The 27,572-nt window shown below is 55.3% G+C and overlaps 1 protein-coding gene across 10 annotated transcripts in view; it reads left to right on the forward strand.

The window, feature by feature from the left end:
- TNS1 (tensin 1) overlaps window positions 1-21,653 on the forward strand; it is an 87,482-nt gene extending 65,829 nt beyond the window's left edge. For 7 of the 10 annotated variants that reach the window (XM_067299230.1, XM_067299221.1, XM_067299224.1 and 4 more), the window contains 13 exons: window positions 2,067-2,159; window positions 3,120-3,155; window positions 7,678-7,852; window positions 8,468-9,336; window positions 10,891-10,977; window positions 11,435-11,566; window positions 12,096-12,188; window positions 13,017-13,094; window positions 13,467-13,538; window positions 13,635-13,803; window positions 14,117-14,185; window positions 14,909-14,941; window positions 16,651-21,653. In XM_067299230.1, the coding sequence (XP_067155331.1) occupies window positions 2,067-2,159; window positions 3,120-3,155; window positions 7,678-7,852; window positions 8,468-9,336; window positions 10,891-10,977; window positions 11,435-11,566; window positions 12,096-12,188; window positions 13,017-13,094; window positions 13,467-13,538; window positions 13,635-13,803; window positions 14,117-14,185; window positions 14,909-14,941; window positions 16,651-16,795 (2,051 nt within the window). In that variant the 3' untranslated portion in view covers window positions 16,796-21,653. The remainder of the gene's footprint in view (window positions 1-2,066; window positions 2,160-3,119; window positions 3,156-7,677; window positions 7,853-8,467; window positions 9,337-10,890; window positions 10,978-11,434; window positions 11,567-12,095; window positions 12,189-13,016; window positions 13,095-13,466; window positions 13,539-13,634; window positions 13,804-14,116; window positions 14,186-14,908; window positions 14,942-16,650) is intronic. The other 3 variants (XM_067299222.1, XM_067299223.1, XM_067299227.1) reach the window with 3 other exon arrangements.
- The last annotated feature ends 5,919 nt before the right edge of the window (window positions 21,654-27,572 follow it).

Here is a 27,572-nt window from a genome sequence, read left to right on the forward strand (position 1 = left end):
CCGAAAGGCTGGGAGGTATTTGCAGTAGCATGGCCCTTTGCATGTGGTACTTCTCCGCTCCTGTTTCCTTTCTGACTAACCCTGACCTGAGTCATGGTGGGTTTGTGTGGACTGGGTTTGTCTGACCAGCTCTAGTGGCAAAGCCCGATGTGGAGCAGCACGTCAGCACAGCGGGACTCGGGCTGGAGCAGGGCAACAGAGCAGCCGCTCAACTGGGAAACCTAGCAAGGCTGGTCACAAAGATGGCAATTCCCCCCAAAACTTTTGTGGGATGAACGCTGAGAGATGCACTGGTGCTGGAGATGCTGGTGCTGCCTGCAGCCCCCTCCGATGCCATATCCTGGTCCCAGCTGGCAGCACTGGTTGCAATAGGTCCATCCGCCCCGTTTAGCTTGTCCAGGCGGGCTCATGAGGCTGTTTCCTTCTGTGGCATTGCTGCTTCTCCTCTGCAACATGCAGATGTCTGAGCCCTGTTTCATGGGATGCAGCGAATGGAGTGTGGGAGTGTCCCCGGGGTATCTGGCAGCTGAGAAATGTTCCAGGGGGACATGGAGAGCTTGGCCCCGGGACGGGAACTCCTTGGCAGGGGGACAGTGGCTCCTGGGGATGAGTCACTCAGAGAGGTGATGGGAACGGCCTCACTGCAGAAGTGCCGCTGAGGCCGTGTGCCTTCTCGAGCGCCAGCCGGGGAGGCCTGGGAAGTTTGAAGCTGAACCTTTCAGGCTTAGCCAGAGTGCCACAGGGGGGATGCGGGAGCGATTCCCCTCCATGGGGAGATTGCTGTCCTCGGGGGAATTCCCAGCTGTGGGAGGACCCCACAGTTCGTCAGCCAGCGGAGGCGCAAGCTGACATGTGGCTTGCGGCCGACCAGATTTGGGGAAATCAGACAGCCGTCAGGGCCGGGGAACACATTGCCGTCTCGCCCTTGCTTGGTTTCCCAGTGACTTGGCTGCAGAGTTGCTCCAACCCAAGGCAGCCGTGAAGACGTGGCCTCTGGGGGGTCTGGCTTTCCTCCGTAGCTGCCCACCACCCACCGCCTCCCAGACTTGGGTGCTGCGCCCCAGCTGTAAGTTGGGACATTCAAACACCACCGAGGAATGTGCCCTGAAACTCTCTCCAATCGCTCCTGCTGGACACAAAACGCCTCCCTGCGTAGCCTTCAGCCACTTCCGTGCTGAAGTCTCTTCCGGCGGATTAGAAAGCTGGATTGTTTGTGGATCTGGTAAAATGCAGCATCAAGGAGACAGGAGTCAAACCCATGGGGTGGGATGGGGCAGGACGCACAGTCAGCTCGGAGAGACTGACTGTACTGCGGTTTGCCTGGCACATCCACTGTTTCCGCTGCACCCTGAAACCATGCCTCCCAGTACTGCCAGTGCGTTCATATCCGTACCCATACATGCATATACAGCTCTGCCATATATGTGTGTGTATGGACACACACCACAAACCACATGTGCATTTCCACCTCTCAGGGAACATGCCATATACGATCATCCTCACCTGCCCGTCAAGCTGTTCTGAAGAATGTGGGATTTTTCTGAGAGTCCTGCTGCCTGTTTTGTGGGTGTGATGAGCTGCTCTGGGCCAGCCCAGCCTCAGCACAGCCAGATGGGGATTGGAAGGGGGGGTTGACTGTCTGGGAGAGCTGGCGGGGGGAGGTGGCTGCCCTTGTAGGTGTGACGAAGGAGGCTTGTGCCTATGGTAGGACCCTTCCCTTATGGGGACACTGCTGGGACATGGGGTCTGGGCCTGCCCCAGCAGGAATTGCCCCCTCTCTCTGGCCTGCCATTCCTGGGGAGGCTGCTTGTTCCCAGGCACCTCCTGCCCTGTGTGCATCCTCAAACGGAGAGGGGGACCAGTGCTGTGTCCCAGGGTGTCGCTTCTGACAAGGGCTGGCTCCCTGTCCTGCATCTCCTCTTCCCCTTGAGTGGCTGATTGCAGCCAGTGGAGGGAATAGGTTGTGGGGGGCTGCAAACTCCCAGGCAGCGACACCACCGACCTTTCTGAAGCTTTATTTGCCATCCCTCTGTTAACGCTGTTGTTTTTCCCTCCTGTGCCAACAGTGCGTTCTCCACCTGGCCTGGCCAAGACCCCGCTGTCGGCACTGGGGCTGAAACCCCATAACCCAGCTGAGATCCTGCTGCACCCGGTGGGAGGTGAGTGTGGGGCTGGGGTTGCAGGCGCTGGGGCTGGAGGTGGTGCTCCATGGGGGACATTCATGGGGATACCCCTGGAAGGTCCCTTGGCTGGAGAAGGCACTTCTGCCTCCTGCTTTGGGCCAGGCAGCCCTGGGGGGCTTGTAGCTTTCCCTAGGGCCTCTGGGACCATTTGCTGATGGGGGAGCTCAGTGCAGCTGTGGGAGGCTCAGCCCAGCAGGGCCATATGGCAGGGAATGTGTGGTTGCATTGATCAGCTCCCCATTACTGGAAGTCTTTGCTGGCGGAGGCTGAAAAAGCCCGGCTTCCTGTCTCCTCCTCAGCCTGCTCCTCCCTTGCTCCCTTCATCCCTCCTCCTCCCAATGCAGCTGGAGAGGGTTTGCTTTTTCAGGAGCCGAGCCTGTCAGCCAGGACAGTATCCAGAGCCCTCTCCATCCCAGAAACAGGTCCCTGAGTGCAACTCCAGCTACCCCACACTGGGCTCACTCAGCTGTGCTGGGGACACATCCCAGAGCTGTCGGCTAAGCCAGACACCTTGCTGCTCCCCAGCACCCAGCCCCTCCGGGAGGATCTCAGATCTGAGAGCCCCTCTGTGACCTGGAGGGGAACGGCTTGACTGATGCTCTCCTGGTATTTGCTGGGTTTTTCAGAGCAGCTCTTTGTGGTTGCTCTCCGCCAGGCTGTTCCCATTTCCCCACCCCAAACCAGCCCCCTCAGGTCTGGAAATCACCTCTGGGATGCGAAGCTGGTTGCAGTCATCCCAAGGAGCTGTCTCTGGGGTGCAGGGGCCAGGTTGGGTGCAGGATGAGGAAGGTGTGGGTCCTTTCTTTGCTTTCCATGTGCCCTCATCAAAGCAAGGAAAAGCCTCTAAACTCAGATTTCTCTCTCTCTCTGTCTTACACCCCCCTTCTTCCATTTCTCCCCCACATCCCATCACTCCCCTGCTCCTCCATCTTTCAGAGCTAGAAGGGGAGGCGGGAGTTGACTCTGGCGAAGGTAAGAAAGGCTTTTCTTTCTCTGTATCTCTTTTCCCCACTCCTTCTGACTGTCTGGGCCCATCACTCAGAGCAGGCTAAAGCTGTCTGAGATACCAGGATTCCCTTTGTTGGAGGGGGCCCCTAAGTCACTCTTTGGAAGTGATTTAGGAGCCTGAGTCTTGCTGATCCCATTCCCTTTTGGGAAGGGGAGTGTTGTGTCTTGTGATGTGGTTGGATTCTCTGATGTCTCTGATGCATGGAGTAAAGAGGGGCCGATGCTTTTCTAGCCCCTGGTGTTGGGAGTTTCTCTCTGCGGTGTAGATCCCCAGTTACTGCAAAAGGAGCTGTGTGATTGCTGCAGTCTCTCCTGGGCTTGCACCTCACTCCTGCAACCACCTGGTCCCAGGAAGCACGTGGAGGTCTGTTGCATTGGGTGGCAATGGTCCAAGGAGGCTGAAAGCTCTTTGTCTGCGAATGTGGCGCGTGATGTCCTCACTGGAGACACACTGCAAAAGCTGGCACGCCTCAGCCAGCTTCAACCAGCCCGCCTAGGGGCTGCGAGCGACAGTCCCGTTTCCAGGATCCTTCCCTCCCCCTCTGGCTGTGCTGCTGCCATTTGGAGGAGAGCGAAAATAAACCAAAGTGCAGCACAAAAGGTCACAAGGCGCAAAGGCTGCAAACGTGCTGCTGGCTCAACTGGGCGCCAGCTCATCCTTTTGGGCAGTGGCGAAGCACAGACAGCCTGCGTGCATCTGTTGCCAGGCTGGCACAGCGGTGAAAAAAAGGTGGCCCAAATTCCCACAGCTGCGTCCACCTCCCTCCCCCAGGCTGTGCGTCTTGGCAGAATGCTATGGCATGGGCTGAGCTGGGACATCCTCAGCGTACTCATTGCCCGCGGCCTCCATCAGCTAGGTGGGTTTGCACAGCCTCCCATGCAGGTTTGGGTGCTCTGCTGATCATGGAGGTATTGCATGGCTCCAGGATGGCGTGTGTCCTGGGGCAGCAGAGGCTTTGGGAGCGCCTGCAATTACCCAGTGCGCCAACTTCTATCTAATCGTTGTTGGGTGGTTTTATGTTCTTGTTTAATGAAAGTTCAGGCCTTCAGGGCCAGGATGGGAAACTGTTTGTTCAGAATCCTTTTCAGTGAGAGGATGTCTCTTTTCAGTATGTTTGGTACGTTTTCCCGTGCCCCCTGGGAACAATTAGTATTTCTCCACAGAAATTCCTTGAAATACAAATATCAGCCTAAATGTGAACATTCTGGAGATACTGGAGAAAGAGTTTCCTTAAGGAAAATAACAAAAAAGATCTTCCATCTCCAGAATTTCCAGATTTTTCAGTGCTGGCTTCTTGGATGCCTCAAAGGAAGAAAAGTGGAGATAAAAATAGGCTTTTCTCCCAGATTTTCCTTCTAGGCTTTTCCCAGAAACTTTAACTTTTCACCCTCCAAAGACCCAAATATCTCTTCTTCTCTCCTTCTACCAAAACTCTCAGGGATCAGACAGAAAGGAGCTTGAACTACACGGCTTCTCTGGTCTCACGATTCTCCAGCCGCTTGTGTGATGGTTAGCCTTGGTGAGGACTTTCGGCAACCCCGTGCTGATGGGGCTGAGTAGCCATCACCAACCTCTTGCAAAACTTTCCTTCTTTTAGCCTCTCAGATAACATGATGGCTTTAATGGGGCTGGGTCCGCAGCCCTGAGCAGGGACTGTTGTTTTGGCCTAAGGGAGGTGGTGGGAGCTTTTCAGATGGCATGTCTTGGTGTGGGGACAGTCAAACAGCAGTGCTGATGTGGGGCTTGAGTGGTGGTCTGCTCTGTGCCATTTAGCAGGGTGCAGCTCCTCTGAGCCCAGGGCACCTCTGTACCTCAACCACATGCTCCACAAGGATCTCTGTCCCTCTGGGACAGGACCTGGTCAGCAGATTGCAGCCTGCCTGGCTTGTGCCTGGGTCTGGGGTCTGGGGTCCAGGGCAGGAGAGCAGCTGTGCGGATGCGCTGGCAGTGTGTGAGGTTAGAACCTGGCTGCCACCTCCGAGGAGGCTTTAAAAAGACCGTCACAGTTGCTGCATTGGGTATTTCTGGCAGGAGCGCAGCCCCCCTCAGATTCGGAGAGGGTCTGGCACACAGGGAGCTCCTCTCGGGCAGGGATTCCCGAATGGTTGCCCACCCCCGGATGACTCATGGCCTCTCTATTCTCCCACCGTCTTCCCGTCTCCAGAGCCTCTTCCAAGAAAACATGAGGAAGCGAGATCGGATTTTTCAACCTAAAAAAATCCTGCCTAAAACTTCCCAGTTTTTTTTTTTTCATGTGGTGAACCAAACCACTCAGACGTGTGCCCACAGTTGCGCGCCCGCCCTCACTGTCACACACCTATGCTTGCACACCCACTCGTGCTTGCCCACCCATGCTCCTGCACGCTCACGCTTGGGCTTTCCCTTGCCTGCTGTCCTTCTCGCTGAGCCCCTGGCTCCTGCCTCACGTTAGTCTCTCTACATTAGCAGGAGGGGCTGGTATTTTTGCAGCCGTTTCGTCTTAACCTCTTGCAGGCTGACTCATTTGTACTGTCTGGCTAATTTTAGTCTGGGGTGGGGACAAGGGGGGAGATGTGTGTAGTTGTGAAATTAATTTAATTACCTAAGCAGCGATGAGTTTCTTGCAGCTGCCTTGGACGTCCCCCTGGATGCCAAGTGACTTGTCGCTGTCACTCTAAGCCTTATGTCCTGCCTCAGCCATTGGTACCCAGCCCATGTTGACGTCGCTGGGTTTTCAGCTCAGATCTTTCCTGGGATGGCTGAGGAGGGCTGGGCAGGGAGATGAGCCCCGGGGGATTGACTCATCCTCCCCTGTGTGCAGATGGGGCACTTGCTTTGATCCTCAGTGCATGGAGACGCAGGGAGGGAAGGAGGGAGGGCTGTGACAGTCATTTTCCTTGCAACTCCCCTGGGTTCAGCTCTGAACACTGCTGTGCATTGGCACTGCTGGCTGGAAGCAGGCTGTCTTGCCTGCAGGATTAGCCAGAGCCTGGTTGTTATGACTAATGATAATAATAACGTTTGTAATGCTAATTACTACTGCAGAGCTGCCTAGGGCATGGCCAGCCTGGAGCTGGCCATGCAAAGAGCTGGTGGAGCTGAGGACCTGTGAGGATGCCTGGCCCAGAGCGTTTCACACCGGCCGGTGATGTGGTCGGGCAGGGAAGGTATATAGGAAATAGCAGGAGGCGAGTGTCACGGGACCTACTCGCCTCATGTCCGGTGCCACCAGCCCAGCCCCAGTTCTGAAGAGGGATAGGTCCACTGGGTGCTGTGTGTCCCGCATGGGGCAGACTGGGGATGGGGACAGTCTCCAGGCCCTATTGTGCTCTCCAGCATCCTGGCCTTGCTCGAGGCCCAGAGCTGGTGAACACCAGGGCTTTGCCTGTGGTTTTGCTTTGGGTGTTATGCTCCAGCGCTGGGCACCAGAAGCAAGCACAGAGGCAGTTCATGGCACAAGAGTCGTGTGAGGCAGCCATGCCTCCTGGTGAGGTGTGAAATTCCTGCGGTGCCATGGAAGAAAGAGGTTAAAGCTGAAGCCCCTTCCTCCATCTTGGCTGGTGGGTGCTAACGTGAGGCTGGCCATTGCTGGGGGGGCATCCACGCGGTCGGCTTCACCCAGCCTCGATGGCGCAAGAACAGATTTGGTGCCTTCCCTGCTCTGCACTGAAGACAGGGGAGAAGAAATCCGAGGTGGAAAGGGAAAAGGAGATGGAGGGCTGGATCTGCTGGCCAGCTTGGCTAGGCTGCTGACAGCCAGCCCAACCTGCTATTCCAGGCATGGGACAGCTCAGCATCTCCAAAGGAAAACTGCTTTTTCCGAGCGTGCTTATGGAGTCATTTCAAGTTGGAATGGGGAGAAAGCGTTGAATGCTTCAGCAGAAATAGCTGGGGCTGCTGCTCTGGTCTCTGCCGTCGGAGATGGCAGGGATAGGTGGGCTGCACAGGGCAGGGACCGCGGGGCATCATTGTCAGTCCTGCCGTGAGTCAGCATGGGCTGGGCTGAGCCACCGGCTCTATTTTTACGGGTTAAGGATGAGTGTGGAGCACGACGTGTGCTGTTTGGCATCCTGGCTGGAGAGGGACACTGATTCAGAGCAGGGCGGAGGGACAGTGGTGTCAGAGTCTGCAGTGAGGCTGAGTCACACTGCAGAATGGGACCATGGCCCCGCTCACTCTGGGAAGGGGTGGGCATGGTCCCGCCTCCATGTGTGCTTGCTGGGGGCTTCAGGAGCTCTCAGAGTAACCTTGAAGCCCATACAGGGCCCATCCTGTCTGTTTTTGCACAACCCCCTGGAGATGGGGGAAGGAGACAGGCAGATTTGTTTTAGTCTGGGTAAAATGATGGGGCAGAGGGACAGGGGGAAATGTGCAGCTGGAGGAGCTTGGGTCAAGCACCTTCACTGGTTGAAATGGGGCGACTGGGAAGGGCACAGCCCTGTTCCCACACTCTTGCCAGCAGCGCGAGCTGCAGGCTCATCTGTTTCCCCTTCCCTTCTGCCGCAGAGCCCAGGAGCTACGTTGAGTCGGTGGCACGGACGGCCACAACAGGCAGGGGAGGGAGCCTGCCAACCGTCCAGCCGGAGGCCACAGAGGCACCCGCCAGGAATGGCGCCTTCTCCAACTCCTTCGCCACCCCCAGCCCCATCTCCACCAGCAGCCCCATTCACAGCGTGGACGGGTAAGAGAGCAGCGGGCAGGTCCTCATGGCTCTGTGTGCCTCTTTGCCAGCCGGCAGTGCTGGGGGCTCCTCTGCCATCTACAGAGGCGGTGGTGACCTGACACTACCCAAGGAGTTGGGTCAGTGGTGGTCACTGGGCCCTCGGCAGCATGTCGCTGGGAACGTGGCCCCTGGAGCGGGAGGAGGGACTGGGTCTGTATTAACACCGCTCTGGGCTGGGCTGAGCATTCATCCCTTGCGGTGCAATGTAGCCCTCCGTCCCCAGCCCCTCTCCACCCCTGCCCGGTGCCTGCCACTGTCCCAGCCGTACAGGTGACAGGGAGGAATCAACCAGGTGTTTTGCTGGAAGAAGAGCTAGGAAAAGGCTCTGCCTCCCAGAAAGCGACATATTTTGGGTGGGAATTGGTGTGCGTGCGGGAACCGAAGCTGCCTCCAGTTGCTTTCACATGGCTGGCGGGTCCTGGGCTGTCGTCCTGCTGCTGCCACCTACCAACCCAGTGGCTCGCTGACTCCATGCCTCAGTTTCCCTGTGCACTGCTTGGAGATGTGGTGCCAGCGAGCAGCCACAACGAGCACCAGCAGCTGAATCCTTCTCCCCTCCCCATCTCTCCTCAGAGCCTCCATCCGCAGCTACCCGTCGGAGGGCAGCCCCCATGGCACAGTTACGCCTCCCCACACCTCGGCCGAATCTACTTACCGGTCACCTGTTGCTTCCCAAATGCCCTCTGCTCACAGCAGCTACCAAAACTCGTCTCCGTCCTCCTTCATTGCGGTCCAAGGTAGCGCCCCAGGCCCAACGTACAGCGGCTCTGACTACCCTGACAGCCGTGGCGGCCTCCCGCTGGATCCCCAAGCTCGGCCACAGCCGCAGGTCAGCGTGGTGGGCATCCACACGCTGCCGGGCAGCCCCCGCACCCTGCACCGGACAGTGGCTACCAACACGCCGCCCAGCCCGGGCTTTGGGCGAAGAGTGGTCAACCCCAGCGTCACGGGTGCTCCCGGCAGCCCTGGCTTGGGCCGGCACGCTGTGGCAGCCCACAGCAACCTGGTCGCGGCACCAGGGAGTCCCAGCCTGGCCAGGCATCAGGCTGTGGCGGCCGGCCCCCCTGGCAGCCCCGCGTACGGCTACACCACCCCGGAGGAGAGGCGCCCAACGCTGTCTCGGCAGAGCAGCTCCTCCGGCTACCAGCCTCCCTCCACGCCGTCCTTCCCCGTCTCGCCGGCATACTACCCCGGCACCAGCACACCCCACTCCTCCTCGCCGGACTCGGCTGCCTACCGGCAGGGCAGCCCCACACCGCAGCCCGCACTGCCCGAGAAGAGGAGGATGTCGGCCGGGGACCGCTCCAACAGCCTGCCCAACTACGCCACCATCAATGGCAAGATGTCCTCGCCCCTCTCCAGTGGCATGTCCAGTCCCAGTGGTGGCAGCGCTGTGACTTTCTCCCACACCCTGCCGGACTTCTCCAAGCTCTCCATGCCAGGTAAGGGACGCCCAAGGCCTCCTTCCCAGGGAGACAAGAAAAAGAAAAAAAAATAGGAGAAACTTTTGCTTCTCCTATTTGGCATGTCTCGAGTCTCCCTTCCCTCCCCTCTCTTTGTCCCTCTGGCTCTCCCCTCTTCTTCACTGGTGAGCGGGGAAGTGGTTGTGGCTGTGATTTGATTTACTCCTCCTGTTGGTGTAGAAACCCACGGCACTTCTGGGGCTTGGGCCACTTCCTGCTTTTTCTGCTTTTCAAAACAGCAAATCCAAACAGGAAAATACTGACTTAGCATGAGAAGCAAACTTGCTGTCATGCTGGCATAAACAGTGCGGGAGTTTGTGTACAGGGAGATCAAAGCCCTGGGAGGCCGCTCACATCCGCGTGGCCTTTCTCCCCTGTGGGGACTCACCGACCCCGGAGCCCCATTCCCTGCCGGCTTCGCCCCGGAGAGACCCTGCTGCAGTGCATCCGGGTGGCCTCCTTATTTTGAAAAGCCATGCTGTGCCCTGGGTGCCACTGCGCCTGAAACCCGTCCCCCTGCCCTTGTTAGGAGACACCTCCGTGACGCCAAGATTGGGTCGATAGGGTGAGGGGAATAAAGCGCCGGCGGAGCGGCGGCTCCGGCGGCTGGGTTGGTTTCGCAGCCCTTTGTGGACTCCCTGGCTCCTGCGACGGCCGCATTGCTCATGTTTGCTGCGGGCTGCCAACCTTGTGGGCTGCGGGGAGGAGGGACGTTTCCGAGCCACGAAGTGCGAGTGTGAAACCGTAGCAATTAGGGACCAGGCTGGAGACTGGAGCGAACCCTCTGCAGGTGACTAGATTGCAACGGGCCGATAACGCCAGGGATGTTATCTGACCCGGCCTGGCAGGTTGTTTGCTTGTCTGTTTGTGAAAAGCAGGTGGTTAGAAATGTAGTGTGAGCAAAGCAGAGGTTTCATAACGGGAGCGTTGGGGTCCCATCAGGGCCATGCCACAGACAGAGCGTGGCGAGGTTTGGCCACGCTGGGGCTGGGGACCAGCTGCCTTTCCTGGGGGGTATCTGCCTGTCTCGGTCCTCTGTGTAGAGCAAAGATAAGGCAAGGGATTTATTTTTATGATGGATCAGCCAAATCTTGATCACTGGAGAGCGGTAAAGAGCCTCCAAAGTCAGTGGATCTCCCCACTGCCCTCTGGAGATCCCACCTTTTTCCTCAGACAGCTTTTATTCACCTGGCTGGCTAACTTTTAAATGATGAATGACTTTTTTTCTCAGCATATGTGCAGGATAAGCTCTTCCCTGCATAGCCTTTCCAGGCTTGTGCCTGGGTTTAGCTTTAGGTGCAGCCCCGCCTGCTCCAGGTGAAGATCAGTCTGCCTGTTTGTTTGGACTGGAGCCTGCCATGACCTGAGGTTAAAGCAATATACTGGGGCTAAAATGAAGTGAAGATATTAATACTCCTGGAGATCATCTGGCCATGCTCCACTGCAGGCAGGAGCTACTAAAAACTCATACAGGGTTTTATATACAGCGTCTCTTGACTTTTTTTCTTTTCTTTTCCTCTTTCCTTCCTGCAGACATCAGCCCTGAGACTCGTGCCAATGTCAAGTTTGTCCAAGATACTTCCAAATACTGGTACAAACCAGAGATCTCCAGAGAGCAGGGTGGGTAAATATCTTGGGGTGAAGGATTTGGCCAAGAGAGCCGCATTTGAGACTCAGGGTGCACCACTGCATTGGAGGCTGGAGTTGGAGATAGCTGCAGGATTGTGGGGGCTAAAAAAGAATTTCCTGAGGGAAAATCCTGGGGCTGGGTAGGGAGTGAAGATGGACTGGGGATGCTGGGGCTGTGGGAGAGGGAGGTTTGAGGCCCAAGTCAGCTGCAGGCTTGCATGACGTGGGCTCCCTAAACCTTCCCCCTTTGAGCACCGGTCTCTCCCTGGTGTGCAGTGGAGCTGTGCAGCTTGGCGTGTGAAGCACCCAGATCTTGCACAGATACTGCTCAGAGGGGTCTCAGAGCTGGTGCAAGTGAGCTCCGCATCTTGACCACCACCCGCTGGTTTCAGAGAGCGCGTTGGCTCTGTGCCTGCCAGGCCTGAGAGCTGCCTTTCTCTCTCTGCAGCCATCACGTTGCTGAAGGACAGAGAGCCAGGGGCTTTCATTATCCGCGACAGCCACTCCTTCCGGGGAGCCTATGGCCTCGCCATGAAAGTAGCGTCCCCACCTCCCACGGTCATGCAGCAGAACAAGAAAGGTATTGTGTGCCCTTCTCATTCCCACGCCGAGATGCTTTCTATTGTTCGGCCTGTGGCAAGCGGGCAGCCGGGTCTGCTGAGTATGGTGTGCCCTTGGGTATGTGCTGATGTGGCAGCATACCTCCTTCCCTCCCATCGCTTCCCTAGTCCTCCCCTCTGGTGGCACGGGGAAGCACTGGACACTGTCTGCCCTGAGCTGTGGAGGGCTTGGGGGCATTTGTAACTGGTCCTCGGCATGGAGAAATGGGCACAGCCCTACAGCCCAGCAACACCCCAGGGGAGCCTGGCTTGAGGTCAGCCCTTTGCAAAGGACCTGATACAAGACAGGTGTGCAGAAAGGCACAGCCCCCTCCCTCGAGCTGGGGATGCGCCAGAGTGCTGGCTTCCTGTGGGATCTCGGGGTGGCGGGATGAGAGAGGCTGGAGGGGACTGCTCCCGTAGGTGAAGGATTGTGGGCAGCTGGCAGGGAGAAGGAGGAGGAGGAGGAGGAGGGTGGCTCTGGTGCGAGAACCTCCCATCTCTTCCCAGGAGACATCACCAATGAGCTGGTGAGGCACTTCCTCATCGAGACCAGCCCACGGGGTGTGAAACTAAAAGGATGCCCCAATGAGCCCAATTTTGGTGAGTGTCCCCATGTGCTTTCCCATCTGCAGGGCTGGGAAGGCCTTTGCTTTGCTGGACTATCAAAGCAGGGCAAGCAGGTGTCTGGGAGAGCCCCTGCCTCTGCCACAGCCACTTGTTCCTGCATAACTAAGTCCTGCAGGTGTTGGAAGCAGGGCCTTAAGAAGCCTCTGGTGTCATGCATGCTCATGCATGCACATGTGTGCACACTTCTGTGTGCATATATGCACAAGCACTTACCTTCATGCATGCCTAAATTTAACTGAATACCCCTGTATGCACATGAACATGACACAATGCACACAAATGCACCAATATGCATACCTACACGTGTGTGTGTGCACACACCTGAACATAAAGTGCACACCTGTGAATGCACATGTATTTTCACCTATGCACAGACACACAGGTGCCTGTCCATGCACATCTGTGTGCATGCACACAGACCTAGTGCCCTGCATGTGTACACAGAGATATACACACAGAGCAGACATGCATGTGCACACAGCTCCCCTCATGTGCCTATATGTACACACAGTCACATGCACACATCCAATGGCATGCACATACACATGCTGCTTGGTCTCCTGCACATGCACACACATGCAAATGTGGGCATGTGAGTGCACAGGGTTGCACAGACTTTGTCAAAGTGTGTGACAGAGCCTCAGCTTTTTGGGGGCAGAGTGAGAGGAGGAGAAACGATGCTGTTGGGCAGGGTGAAGGGCGGTGACTTCCCTTGTTCCAGTTATCCCGTGGCTAATGTGTTCCAAGGCAGGGTAATACATGTCCCCAGCCCCGTGCTGATTGTCTCCTGTCTCTCCCCAGGGTGCCTCTCGGCTCTGGTGTACCAGCACTCCATCATGCCCTTGGCCCTGCCCTGCAAGCTGGTCATTCCTGACCGAGGTAAGAGCCAGGCTGAGAAGGGAGCAATGGGGCAGCATTGTCCCTCTGCAGCTTGAGATGGGATCTTGGTTCCTCTGCCAGCCAGAGCCACGTTCAGGGCTGTATTTCCCCAGCAGAGCCAGTCCTGGGGATGTACCCCCTCTCATCTCTGTGCTGGGGGCTGTGCTTCCCCGCCGTTCTCCTTACACCCCTGTGCTCAGACAGTTCAGATCCAGGCTGGGCTTTTCCCTCGGGGTGGTGTGCTGGGAGCGAGCATCCACCCTGGGATCTGATGCCCAGCAGTTGGAAAGGGAATAGTGCGTCTCCCCCCACAGCCTGGGCTGCTGGGGACTTTTCAAGCAGGGAGAAGCAGTGACATCTCCTCTCTTCTAGATCCTACTGAGGAAAAGAAAGACGCAGCGTTGGCCACCAACTCTGCCACGGACCTCCTCAAACAGGGTGCAGGTGAGTAGGCAGGGGCTGCCTGGAGCCCCGCTGCCATGGGGTGAACATGGCCTGGAGCAATTGCTCACCCCATGCCTGCTCTGTCTCCTCTTCCAGCCTGCAACGTCCTCTTTATCAACTCAGTGGAGATGGAGTCGCTCACGGGCCCCCAGGCCATCGCGAAAGCCGTCTCCGAGACGCTGGTCGCTGACCCCACGCCCACCGCTACTATCGTCCACTTCAAAGTATCTGCTCAAGGCATCACCTTAACAGACAACCAGAGGAAGTAAGAGCTCCCAGAGCTGCGTCCCCGGGTCCCCAGTGCCCAGGCATGTGTGGGACTTGGGTACCATGCTGGTAGCTGATTAGCTGTGACCCAGGGAGCATGTTGGCGAAGGACATCCCTGGGATGGCATTAGGCTGCTTGTAGGCAGGGATGAGCTCTGCCCTTGACTCCTGGAGCATCCCAGGGGAGACCTAGGGAAATGGCCCCCATGCTGATGAGGGCTCAGCAGCGATGGGCTGGTCCTGCTTCAGGCCGTGATGGTGGGGCAGAGGTGGGGGGCTCTCTGACTGTGGCTCCCTGCCTTGTGTTTCAGATTGTTCTTCCGACGACACTACCCCCTCAACACTGTCACCTTCTGCGACCTGGATTCTCAGGAAAGAAAGTGAGTGCCCTAGCCCAGGGGGAGCTCATCCCCCTGCCCTTCCCCTCCATCCAGGCTCCTGGGCTGCTTGGAGCAGGGTCTTTGCTTGCTCGGTCCCCCTTGCTCTGGAGAAGGGCAGGGATGGAGGGTACCCTCAGATACCCTGGGGAAACGCCAGCTTTTTGTGGTGACTTCTTGGTGTCTCCAAGCTGGGGGAGAGGTGCATCATCTTTGGATGCCAATTTACCCCCTTGGCTAGGTAAGGATCAGCTAACAGCCATGCTCATGAGTAATACTGGGGCTGCAAGAGCTGAGCCTGGAGCTCACAGCTCCCCAGCCGAGAGTCAGTGCTGGGCTGGAGGGAGGGGGCAGGCACCTTCGAAGAGTGCGGAGAAGGATCCTGGGCTCTGCAGGGCAGTCCGGTTAAGCTACTGTGGCCTCTCTGCTTGCAGCTGGGTGAAGGAGTGGGGTTGGGAGGGAGAGGCTGTGGAGAGCCAGCCCATCCAGATATGTGCACAGGCGTGCCTCCCCTGTGCACCCCTGATGGGCATGGCTGCAGACCATGGACCAGCTTGCGGGCGCTCCTGGGACTGCCATCTTTTTCCAAAGCACCAAACCTGTGAAAAATCCAGGACATCCCTGTGTCTGCATGGTGGTCCCCAGTGGGGTTGGTTTGGCAAACTATCTCATTGCTCTGTGGGGTGCAGCAGATGCAACTCCTCAAACCTCTTCTTCTCCTTGCAGGTGGACTAAAACTGATGGCAGCAACCCAGCCAAGTAAGTGCTTTCTGAGCTCAGTTCCTCTCAGCCCCCATTGGGGTGGCCCCTGCTTGCATTTGAGCGTTGGTTCCAGCAGGCCCTGACTGGGGATGCTCTATGCAGGGTGGACTCTTGATTGGCCATGAGATCCCCTATCCAGCCATGGCAGGCCCCTGAGGAGCTGCCTGGCACAGTGATGCCATCCTTCCCAATACATCCCCTGCATGCAAGCGATGTGGAGCTGGTCCGGCAGGCACTGGCACAGGGACCCTGTCCCACAGTGTGGAGGGATGCTTCCACGGTTGGTGTCCCCACTGCCCTCTATGGGGAACAGTTTTCCTGGGCGCCGGGAGTTGGGCAGCAAATGCTAAAGGAGGAAACAGGTTCCTTGAGCTCACTGGGCTTTGCTAGCTTGTCTCGGGAGGGAAAAGAGCCTGGGACGCGTGATAGTGTGACAGGCCAAGCAAGATGGGAGAGAAGAGGTCTGTGGGGATGTGAGCAGGCAGGAAATGAGTGTGGTGTAGCCTCCATCCGATGAAGAGCTTTCCCACTCTGGGGTGGTGAGAGGCCGTTCCCCAAGGGACAGGCTCAACTCCTTGCTGCAGGAAAGTTTCACCCAAGCATGTGACCATGGTCCTGGGGACTCAGTAAGCATCTTTTGGCCCCAAATTCCTAGTCAGAGCAGGTACAGACCACACTGAACTGGCCTCACTGGAGACCGTCCTGGTGCCATTAGTGGGAGACTGGCTCATAGAGCAGAATGGCAGGGTAATATTAACCACATGTGAACCATGCAGTGCCATGATGACCCTGCTGGCTCTTCCCTTCCTTTCTTCCTCCTTCTCCTGAACCACGGGAGCACAGAGTTGCCAGCTGAGCCCAGTTCCAGGGCCTAATTCCCACTAATTTTAGCCATTATCTTAGCAAAGGGGTTTTTATTAGGATGCCCAGCTGCTGGGATATTTCCCCTCTTCAATTAGAAATGCCATGGCCTGGGCCTGTCTCACATTCTGTTCCCCTGTATTTATAACTTGAGTTTGCATGTTCTAATTAAAAAAGGGACATTTTATTCACTAAGGGAAGGATAGACAGGAATAACTGCATGGTCTCACCCAGCTCTGTGTGTGGCAGCACATGGGTCTGCTCTCCCCATGTCCCTGCATGGCCTTTCCAGTGTTAGAGAATCTCCCCAGTGCCTACCCCAATGGCTGGCCAGTCACACCTCTGTGGTTTCACCCAAAGGGAGGCAGTGCTGTGATCATTTAGAAGGTCTCTTCTTGGGGACAGCCTGGGGGAGGGTGACGGGAATGGTCAGAGCAAAGGAGCCAGGAAGGTTTGGTGGAGAGATGCTGGAAGGGAAATGCAGTGCTGGGCCTCAGAGAAAAGGCAGCAAAGGGAAGGGTAGGCTGGTCTTCATGTAGGCTGGTTGTCAAGATGTCTCACATGGTGTCATGCGGGATGGAAGTTGAGAGGGTGAAGCTGGACTGGCCCATACAGGAAGAGTCTGGTATTGCCCCTTGAGTGAGCAGAGCTGGCAGCCCACGAGATACCCCTCAGAAAGGGTTTTGGGCAGAGCCCTGGGGCAGAAAGGCTTGCAGACAGCTGCCTGGGGAGCCCCAGGCTCCCCACCAGGGATCAGAGTTCCCTGTATTGCCTGCATCAGTCGCTGCGCCTCCCCCGATTTGTTGCCGGGGACCTCTCTGAGCCTCTCACCTTCTCCCACCCAGGCTCTTTGGCTTCGTGGCCAGGAAGCAAGGGAGCACCACAGACAACGTTTGCCACCTCTTCGCCGAGCTGGATCCGGACCAGCCAGCTGCAGCCATCGTCAACTTTGTCTCCAGGGTCATGCTCGGCTCCGGCCAGAAAAGATGAGCCGGCACTCGCGGGTGATTCTTGAATTTTGGAGAAGGACTTGGAGCTGATCCGAGAAGGAGTGCAAGGAAGTGCATTGTGGGAGAGGGAAGTGAATCGGGGGGGAGAAAGGGTTGGAATTTTGGAGGAAAACAGCAAACAACAAAAAAACCCAACAAAACCCCTAAGAACTCAACACAAGCCAAACACACACATAGAGGAATCAAAACCACGCACCTATGTAACAGAGCCACAGAGGCGCCCAAGGGGGAAGGACGTGGATGCATGTCCCATCGCAGGGAAGGTGACCAAATCAAAGCCGGCAGCGAGAGGTGCATTCTCAGCTTTTGGCATTGCGGTCCTGAGGCTGGACCAAGCGGTGATGTTCGCTCTGGACTGAACACGGGATTATGACTGACATGTGACATCTGGAAAAAAGAAGCCACCAGCAAAACCCGCAAGAGAAACTCCATCCCAACAGCTCTGTTTGCAAACATCTGTTGTGTGTTTGAAACAACCCATAGGAAATAAAACCCTGCCGGCACGTAAGCCAGGTCTGCAGAACAACGGAGGAGATGCCTGTGGAAACCTTTCCTTGCCTGGCTGCAGCAGAGGGTCCTTGCGGGCCCCTGTGCTTCTCCCCAAACCTGCTCACTGCCTGGTGACTTGCTGGGGCACATGAGGGCTTGGTCTCGAATCCTCCCGTTCCCTGGGAGTTTGGCCTTGGGCTGATCGCTGGCCCAGAGCCTGGTCAGAGTCCAGGACTGGTCACAGGTGAGCGGTATGAGTCCACCCGGAGAGGGGGAATTGCAGCATTTCCACACACCTCCCCAGGCGTGCTTGTGCTCAGCCACGTGCCTGCCGCATGCGGCATCGTGTCCGGGGGCTCTGGCCGCTCTGCGCCTGGGAGAAGGCAAATGCACACCGGGAACTTTCTGGGTTGATCTAGAGTCACCTCCTGTCCTGCCTTCCCTTTTTCCCTCCTGTCACTAGTCCTCTTTGGCAGTTTTCTCCTGCGGCCTGTCACATTGTTCTCTTAACAAAAAGAAAAGGAAAGAAAAATATTGTAATAATAATAATAATAATAATAATAATAATAGTGGATGCTGGCACAGGTGGGTTTTCTGTGCAAAGCAATGGACCCGTGGCTAGCCCTATCTCTCTCTTCAGAGATGTGCAAACAGTTTTTAAATTGCATGGACGTTCAGTTGCACGAAAGGCGAATGACTACAAGTAACTGAGGCGCTTTTTACATTTTATTTTGGAGGCCACGTTAAAAAAAAAAAGGAAGAAAATTAAGGAAAAAAAAAAGGACCTGCAGTCACTGGGCAGATTTGGCTTGGTGGGGAGGTAACAGGTCCTCCGACAGGCAGCCCGCTCGGCCTGTGCATCCCCCCGTAGTTGGCCTGCTGGAGGCTTGCATCTCCGAAAGTACTGTCGTTTTGCAGCGATTTAGGTGCCGTCGGCTTTTTCCTTCGCTTCAGGAGGTTCGTGCGGGGCGAGAGGGGGTGAAGGGTGAGCAGAGCAGCCGGGTCTGGCAGTGGGGGAGCAGGTGGAGGTCCCCAGCCCGTTGTGCTGCCCTGTGGGGTCTGGCTGGAAGTGGGGACACAGGGGGCACAGAGTGCCCTGGTCACACGTGCAGGTCCAGGGGCAGGAGGAATAGTCTGGATGGAGCCGCTGGGTTATTGAAAACAAGGGCTGAGCCCCCTGCTATGAACATCCTCCACTTAGAAGCCCCCCGAGCCAGAGGGGGACGGCCATGCCGCTGGTATCCCAACCTCCTGGGGTGTTGCGGCAGGGGTGCGGATGCAGCGACCTAACAGACGTGCTCTGCATGGGGGCAGGTGCCAGGCAAATGCCAAAACCAAGAAATCTTCAGTGCAAAGTGGCCCAGATGATAGGCTGTTGGGGGCAAAAATTTGAAACAGTGCTACAGCCCTGCAGAGCCCCCCAGAGAGCTCGCCTCCCTCAGACCGCCCCTGCCTTGATAGCTATAATATATATATGAGCTATACTGATAAAATATTGTAAGCTAATGAAATTTTAAGGAGGAAGAAAGGTTAAATTTACACTCCAAAAAATATTTATTTCTGCCATATTGCTTTCTGCGCATCATATCTCCCCCATTATATCCGCCTCCCCTCCTCTCCCTGCCCTGGGGGAACACCTGCACGTTATGAGAAAATCAAGAGCAGGGAAAATGCTACCAGGGCAAAGCCGCGGCTCTTGAGTCGAAGAGGGCGACGTCGGCCCTTCCTGGGCGCGGGGCCCTCTGAGTCCCCCCCTTTCCCCTTTCGGCTCCCCCTGACCTGCTACTGCCGGGAGCTGCAGAGCACGCGAGTGGCGAGCGCAGCGGGCGGGCATGCGTGTGACCGCGAGCGTGTGCGTGTGCATGTGCGTGTGCGAGAGAGCGAGCGAGCGAGCGAGCGGCGTGAGCGCGCGGAGGGGGCTTTCGTTGCTGGAGACTTGTTATAAAGCATTGGATATGGAGCGGGGAGTTGGTTGCGAGACTGCAGCAGGATGGGGGGGTGTCGGGGGGGGCTTCCCCCCCCCCCGCCGCTGCTCCCCGTCTGCATGGATGTGAGGATCTTTTAATTTTGACGTTTCAAAAGCGATTCCCTCCTTCTGCGAAATTCAAGCAAGATGAAAAAAGAAATCTCACCCGTAATCTCCTCACCCTGCCTTTAACCAATTAGAGAAACACTGTGTCTATAGATATATAAATATATATTTTTGAAAGTCTCTATTTTTCAGACTTCATTTTCTCACCACTAAGAAAGAAAAGAGATGATAATAATGTAATTTTATTTTAATCTGCTGCCTCGGAAACTGGTGCTTGAAACTCCTATTCATCTTTTTCTCCCCATAAAATGAAGCAGATTAAAGCACCCCAGAGATGTCACGTATAAACCGACCACAGCAGATACCTGCCGATAACATCATGCCTGCTTTGAGCTGTGACCTGCTCACGGCTTAAATACTAACTCACTAGCTGAAGACAGAGATTTAGACCGTGTCCAAATCTCGAATACTAATAAAATCGTCTGACGATTATATATATATTTTTAACACAGAGCTAATCACCTTCCAGTGGCATAGCCAGGTGTTTGTCAGCTACCTTTAAAGGCACTTTTCTTCTTTTATCTCCTTTTTTTAAGTTACATTATCATGTGTAACTGCTCTTTCTGTCCCCAATTCCCTGGAAGAGACCGTCAGCTGGTGTTGAGGGGTCACCCAGGTCCCTGTGCCAACCGGGGCCGGTGGGGACCTAGTACCATGTTGATATTTTTCTTTACGAAAGGGACAGAAAAGATTCTTTGGTTTTTCTTTGGTTTTAAATGCAGTCATGGTATTTGAGATTCGAGCTTGTGCGAGTTAAGCCCAGCATATGTTTCGTTGTAATCACACTGCCGTTTTCAGCAGCCGGATGTTATCTCTCTCTCACACACACAGACACATCCCTCATTCATGCACAAAGAACTGCATATATTCTTGCCAAAGATATCCTTAAAAACGCACTTTTCCCCCCCATATATATATATATTTTTTGCGTGTGTAAATTTATTGTATGTGCTCTTTTTGTGTTGGTTTGTTCTTTGGAGAACCCCTTTACCACCCCTCCTCCCTTTGCTGTCGATTTTGCTGCCAGAAACACTCCCGATGGAGGTTCATTTGCTGCGTGTCCCAAAAAAGTGGGCGATCCATCGCAGAGCTGACCCGGGGGTGGGGGATCCCGCTGGCTGAGGACCGCGAGGCGGGTGGTGCCTGGCCCTCCCCATGGCATGTGAAACATGGGGTGCCTGTTCGCGGCACCTGCCTCCCCTGGAAACAATTTTGGGGGAGCATCCGTGTCATTGCATGCTGAAGGGGTGTGCGGTGGACCAAAGGGGGTCCCAGATTCTCACGGTCTTTCCCGTGGGCAAAAGTCCCCTGTGCCCGGTGTGGAGAGGGCGACTCGTTCCCCATTTATTTAAGCAGCCAAATCATGCAAGTTCAGGGTTGCTCTGGATGCAGCAGTTGCCGCCTGGATCTCCCACCCTGGAGCACAGGGGGCACCGGGCTGGCCTCAGCCCCCTCTGCCAGCCCAGGGCCACGTGCCTGCTCAGCCCAGCCTCCCAGCATTGATTTTTTCATCAAGTTTGAAAGACTGAACCAAAGGGCAAAGTGCGCTGGGGCTGAGCAAATTCCCACCCAGCAGGTCGGGCGGGGAAAGGAACCAGTTGCCTCAAAAAGCCAGACAGCAGCAGCAGCAACAAAAAGCAAAACCTTCCCATTGGAGCAGGCAGGAAGATCAGACAGCAAAGGAGCCCGCAGGGGCTTGTTTGATTTCGTTCGTTTGTTTTGCAAATTGTGAGGTTGGTTTGGGGTTGCTATTTTTTTTTCCTTAAAAAGGAAAAAAAAAAAAGGAAAAGGAAGCAACCCGATGTTTCTGTTGGTGGATCCTGTGCTGCCGTGTTACGCGTGTTATTTTTGTTTTTGTCTTTGTTACTTTGGGAACGTTACAGATTTATTTGCTAATCAGTGTTAATGAACAGTTTAAAACTTTTAGACTTTCCCATTTCTGTGTATTTATATAGATGGAAAAATACGTTATATTTTGTATCTTTGTGCCCAATAATGTGGTTGCGTGTGTAAAGATGACTTCGGTCACACCATGTCCATGTGCGAATGTGACTCTGCTTTCATCTTCCCCTTTGTACAGATGTCTGATTCTTTGCAGTTCATTGTATGGCTTTATAAAGTGGTAAAAACAAAAATCAGTTATATAAAATATACTGTTGCTTGGAATGCCAGCTTGGTGTCTGGATCACTGGAATTGTATCTTGAAATTTAAGGGAGTGCAGGAATAAATGCTCTATTCTTTTTGCACAGGGAAAAATCTGCCGGGTGCCGCGTTTTCTCCGGGCTGTCTTTTCCTCGACAGCGGATTCGGGGCCCCAGGACAGACGCGTGGGGTGGGCGTGGGAAGAAGGAGGGGTTGCTCGGCTTGTTGTCAGCCTGGGACCGCAGCTTGTGTTCACCAGATGGCTGTTAACAGAAGAGCCCAGCAACTTCCTATAGGGCTCCAGCTCTGGTTTTGTCCTTCGTTTGGCAGGCAGGGGACCTCTCCTCCTTGCTGTGCCCCTTGCAAGGACCAGGAGCTCTTCAAATCCTGCTGCTCAGTCCCAGTTTGCCTTTACGCACTGAAGGGGCATGAGTGGACGATGCCCCCAGGTGAACCCCTTCCTGCAGAGCTGGGGACCGTGGCTGTCCCCATCCCTTTTCTCTCTCTGGCCCTGAGGTCTGAGCAGTGCCACCTGCCCAGCCCTGGACACCTCCTTGGAGTCCATCTTTCCCCCTGCCGGGGAGCGGGATGGGGCTGATGGCGACACGGGGTCTTTCGTCTTTGCTGGAGCGCTGCTCCCGTTCAATCCCACTCTTAGCGCTCTTCAGAGTTGTCCCGCTTCCCGGTGCCCAGCAAAACAAAACAGCTCCCCCAGAAGCTTCAGCCCTGCTTTTTCCACTGCTCACGGAGCAATTCCCAGCATCTGTCAGAGTCCTCAGCCCCCAGCTCTCTGGCTCTGCTCCTTTCCCTCCTTGCTGAGTTGGTGGCCAAGACCCGGCCCCCGGGATGGATTGAGTTTAATTATACAAGAAATATCAGCCAGAGCAGCGGCAGTTTCCCTGGCGCCAGTGCTGCTGCAGCTCAGAGGCTCAGAGCTTCTCTTGGGAGCTGAGAGCACTAAAAATACCTCCTGCCTTTCTCTAAAATAGCTTCAGGGCGCGGAGTGGGTGGAGGGGGCTGCTTGCGAGGGTACCCCATGCCATGGGGCTTGGGCTGGGAGGCTAAGGCAAGAGGGGGGGAAAAAAAAGGGGGAGGAGAGGGGAAGGTTTCTGGCCCCCAGAAATAGTAGCGAGGCTGTGGGTGGGCACCCAAATGCCGCACTGTCGAAGCCAGGCTGCTCGGAGGGACCTCGGGGTGTTCCTGGCGCCTGCCAGCCTTGGCCTTGCTGCCCCCCTCCCACCCACAGCGAGACAAGACCTGCAGCCCCATCTCCCTATCCAACAAAGCGGGCAAAATGTTTTCTTGCTAGCTGCTCGTTTTCACTTTTTTCCCCAGTTCCCCTGGAATTCCTCCTCAGCAACTGGGGAGCCGGCACCAGCTGCCTGCCCATTCCCAGCATGCCAGTGCAGCTGGGAGCCGCTCTCAGCCGTCTCTCTTGGGTCTCCCCTCCGTAGAGAGCAGAGATGGCGAGTGGCTGGTGAGGTGGCAGGGCACAGACAAGACTATTTTGTCGAGAGCCGTAAACTGCTGTGCATTTCCTGCCTTCCCCCCTGTCCCCCCTCCCTTTTCTGCAGTTAATTCCCCATTTCCTTTCCAAAATTCCTTGGGAGCTTCTGGTTTGTGTTTTTCCTTGACATGTTCTTATCTGCCACCTGCTTTTCCTTGCTGGGTTTCACAGTGCAGGCTTTTTGGGTTGGGTTCTCCCTCTTTGCATCTTGCTGCTATCTCCAGGCCAGGCCCACAGCTCTGGTGTGACCATCAGCAGGCACTGGAGAGGCAGGTCCCACCAGCCTCATGCCAGGAAACTTTGTCTCCCTATTGCATCTCCCCATGACTATCAAGTCCCCTCTTTCAGGTTCCTAAATCAGGGATTTTCTTCTAATTTCAGCCCCTGCTCTGGAGTGCTCTGGGCCACCCAGGGAGTATTTCTTGTGGGGCTGTGAAAGGCAGTGAAGTCCTCTCTGCCATCAGCCTCCCAGAGAAAGAGGTGGGCGCATTGTTAGGCAGAAAAGCAGCCAGGAAATGATGAGTTGGGATTGGGGTGCTAAGCCTATATGGAGGCCAAATCTTTCTAACTGATCTGCTTGCAAATGTGGCCAGGCTCGAAGAAACCTTTTTTTAACAGATTTTAAAGACAGCAAACACAGGCCCTGGGACTCACTGGGTTATTGGGTTACAGGACATTGCTGGCAGCCTCACAGATAAGGGCTACCAGGAAAGCCAGCCCCCGAGACCAGGGGCAGCCCAGGAAGGAGGAGTGCTCCTGGGGAGAAATGCCTGGAAGTGGGTCTGTTATCCCTGCCAGCATCACTTTCCATTGACTAAACTAGAAACAGCCCTCAGATGTGGAGCGAAACCAGGGTCATTGTGGTGGGGATGGGGCAGTTTCCTCTTCTTTCACTTTTCCTCTCTCCCAAACTTCTCAGCAGTGCTGGGCCTCCCTCATAAATGTCTCCAAGAGGACAGAAAGCATGATACAACCTGGCTTTTCCCAAGCCAGGCAAAGGCCAGTAGCCACACAGCCTCTACAGGCCAGAACGGACTCGGTGTGAGCAGCGCCCTCACTGGGGTGGGGGCAAATTCTGACCATAGCTTCACCCTGTTTGGCAAATGGTGGCCCTGTCCCCTGTCTTGCTGCAGCCACTGAAGCCAAACCACCCCAATCACAAATTACCTGTCAATCCACATTAGATCCTCTGCCACAGCAACACACAGAGCACTGAGGCTGAGGTATTCACCCTCTTGGACCCAACTGATGCCACATCACTGCCTTCTAAACACCTGTGTCCCATTTCCCAGACCGATTTAGGAGCTGCAGTGTCATGGGCGGGAGGAATTAGGATGTGAAGCAAAAAACAAACTCAAGGGGTTTAAGTCACTCAAGCCTGTTGTAAAGTTTGATCCCTGTTCCTCTCAGGCTTGCAGAAATGAAGGTGAGATGGGTGTGCTGAGCAAACTACTGCCAGCCACACATGCACACACACATACACCCCTGTGCATATGCACCGCACCTGCTCTGGCACAAACATGCATGTGAGCTTGCTTTTTGGCATGGGCTCTCTGACACACATGCACACGAGCCCCCACGGGGAGGACAGTGCCTGCGTGAGTGGTGGTGTCTTCCTGTAGGTAGCAAACCCCACTGCAGCATCCGGGATGTTGCTGCTGAATTACCGCATCCCTGAGCTGCTTGGTCACTGCGTGTGGCAGTGACACCCCAACCCACTGGTGGAGGGGGCACAGGCCACTTGCCCAAGAGCCTGGGGCTCCTCTGGGCATGCAGAGAAGGTCTGAGCAGCACAGCACCCCTCTAACCCTCTGCGGCCTCCCTAACGTGTTGTTCAGGGGCATTAGAGGTGAAAGACGGGTCAGTCAGCTTCTCTGGACCCAGCAGCCTCCCTTGGAGCTTCCTCCTTAGCCTTTCCCTGGGTGGGGGACTGGGGCAATTGCAGGGGACACAGCCATCCCAGCACAGCCTGGAGAAGCCCGTTATAGGGCTGATGGTGAGCAAAGCCTTCCCAGAAACAGCCTTAGAGGCTTCATTGTTGCCTTGGGGGGATGTTTCTGTGTGGAGAGGAATGGCAATGTGCAGTGCATGGTGTGGGTGTTTTGGATAGAAAGGGCTTTTCGAGAGGGACAATATGATACTTAGGGATGGTGTCCCTGGGAAGGGAGCGGAGCTGAATCCCTGGATGTGTTCAAGGGCAGGGAACAGAGGGGCTGAGTGAGTGCCTCCTTAGAGCAGGGACAGGGTAGGAAGACTGGGCAGTCCTCCTGCCTTGTGAGGATCTGGCTCCATCTACAGGGATGTGCCTCCAAGTGACTGAGGCCTTGGACTGATGCACCCCCAAATCAGGCTGGGCAGGAGATAATGTCTCCCTGCTTGCAGCCAGCTTCTCCTGAGGTTTCTCTCCTGCAGCACACCTCCGAGTCGTACTCCTTCTGCTCTGCAATGTGGGGATGAGTGCAGATGCAAGTAGGTCTGTATGTTGCTGAGATACAGTGACTTAGAGCCTGTCCCGCAGCTGCAGGACTGGGGTGTGATAGGGGCACCTTGAGCTGGGTGCAGAGTGCTCCCAGCACTGCTGGTCCCAGACCTGCATGCTCTGCCAAGCCCTGCCCATCTTTCACATGAGCAAAGCTTGAAGATGCTCCTGGGCAGGCCTTAACTGCTGGCCTCCATAGCAGTACTGTGTAGTTTCCATACAGCCAGTGCTCCCAGGAGTGGACTCTGGCTGCGAGTAAGGCAGGGAGCTGAAGGTGGAGACACAAGGTCCTGGACATGCATTCAGAGCAGAAGCATGGAGAATATCACAGGGGACTGCAGCTTATGGCATGCAGTCCAAGTTAAATCAGGCAGGTGTTTTAACAAGGCAGCCTAATTCAAAAGCTGAGGTGAGTAAAAGTGGAGTGAGACAGTTCTCTTCTCTGGTTAGCAAAGGCCCATCGTGTCATCTCCCTGGATGACCCTTATGTCAGCAATTGTAGGTGGGCATGAAGTAGTAACAAGTAAGAGTCCAGCCTGTTCCAGCAGGCAGGATAGGTCTATTTAGAGTCAGGTTAAACAAAACAATGTCAGTTAGTGAAGGGATGTGAAGTGCCCTGTTCACAACCTCTCTGCCCCACTGCAGGACAAGGAGGTTCTTCTAATGCACTCAGTGGTCCTTTATTTCCCACCTTACTCATGCTCTACCTTGTGTCTGCTTTAAACTACAACGCTGATGACCTCCAGCCAGATGTACCTATGTGTCCTTGTCATGGGATAATTCAAGCAGAACTGGCTTCTGTCTGCCAGTGTGTCGGTGGTCCCAGGGCCATTCACACACTTCTACCTGTTGGCTCCCACCCCATTTACTCTGTCCCATTGCAGTGGCCCAGGGTCTGACTGAACAGCGTAGTTATGGGAGGAGGGGAGAGAGACACCAGGTTTGAAGTACCCTGTGTTTCTGTGGCCTTTGGCAAGAGGACAGCATAGCTCTTTGGAAGCCCCAGTTTTACTCACATTCTCTAAGAGCCTGGGGGAAAGGGAGGAGGAAGAAATGAATCTCAGCCTCCCTTCCTGCCCTCCTCATTCCTATGTGAGGCTCAGGCAGTGTACAGCAGAAACAGGCCTGCAGTTCATCTCCAGTCAAAACCAAGCCTTCTCTGCGTGTCACCAGGGGCTTGACATATCAGCAGGTGGTCCCAGCAGGAAATTCCCAGACAATGGCAGGGAAAAGACAGTTTCACCCCAAAATGGGGGTCATCTTTTTGGACTCCAAGATCCCTCCTCTCCATGTCTCTGTCTTCCAGATGGAAGGGACAGAGGCAGGTGTCTCCTTCTTGGTGATTCTGGGACAGCAGTATGGCTTTGTCGGGACCACTGGCTGGCACAGTTACTCTTCTGTCCACTCCGGCAAGGGATGCACCAAGAACCACCTCTGGACAGGTGGGTGGGCTGCAAATCACCCAGTACATTGCATCCCCTGAATGAGTCTGACACCTCCCCTGCCTTGGCAGGGCTTGTCAGGGATGGATACTCACTTATACCCTGGGCAGTCACACCTGGAAGGGAATCTGACCTGCAACAGCAAAGCAAAAAGAAAAATGTGGCTGAGATGCATCTCCTTGTGGTGATCCTTGCCCTCCTTGGTGCACTGGAAGGAGACAGTGTTAGAGTCATCAGCCTTGGCATGTCCTTTGTTGCAGCTTTCTGGTGGTGGTGGTGATAGGGTCCTGCTCTGGTACTTGAGTCAGGGCATTATGTGTAGGATGTGTGCCAGACACATGGGTCAACCCCTGAGAGGGCAGGTGTGAAACACACATGCACACAGGTACCCTTGCATATTTGTGTATTCACTATGGAACAAAAATGCCCCTCTGATCTTTTTTCTCCCATTCCTGTTAACCCCAAATTCCAGTGCTATTTTCTCCTTTTCTTCCCCCTAGCCCCTCAAAAAAAAAAAAAAAAAAAAAAGGAAAGAAAAGAAAAGAAAAGAAAGAAAGAGAGAAAAAAAAGAGAAGGTGAGGAATGCAATATTTGCAAGCTCATTG

Source organism: Apteryx mantelli, chromosome 6 (genome assembly GCF_036417845.1).
Source record: "Apteryx mantelli isolate bAptMan1 chromosome 6, bAptMan1.hap1, whole genome shotgun sequence".
In the NCBI taxonomy this organism is placed as follows: domain Eukaryota; kingdom Metazoa; phylum Chordata; class Aves; order Apterygiformes; family Apterygidae; genus Apteryx; species Apteryx mantelli.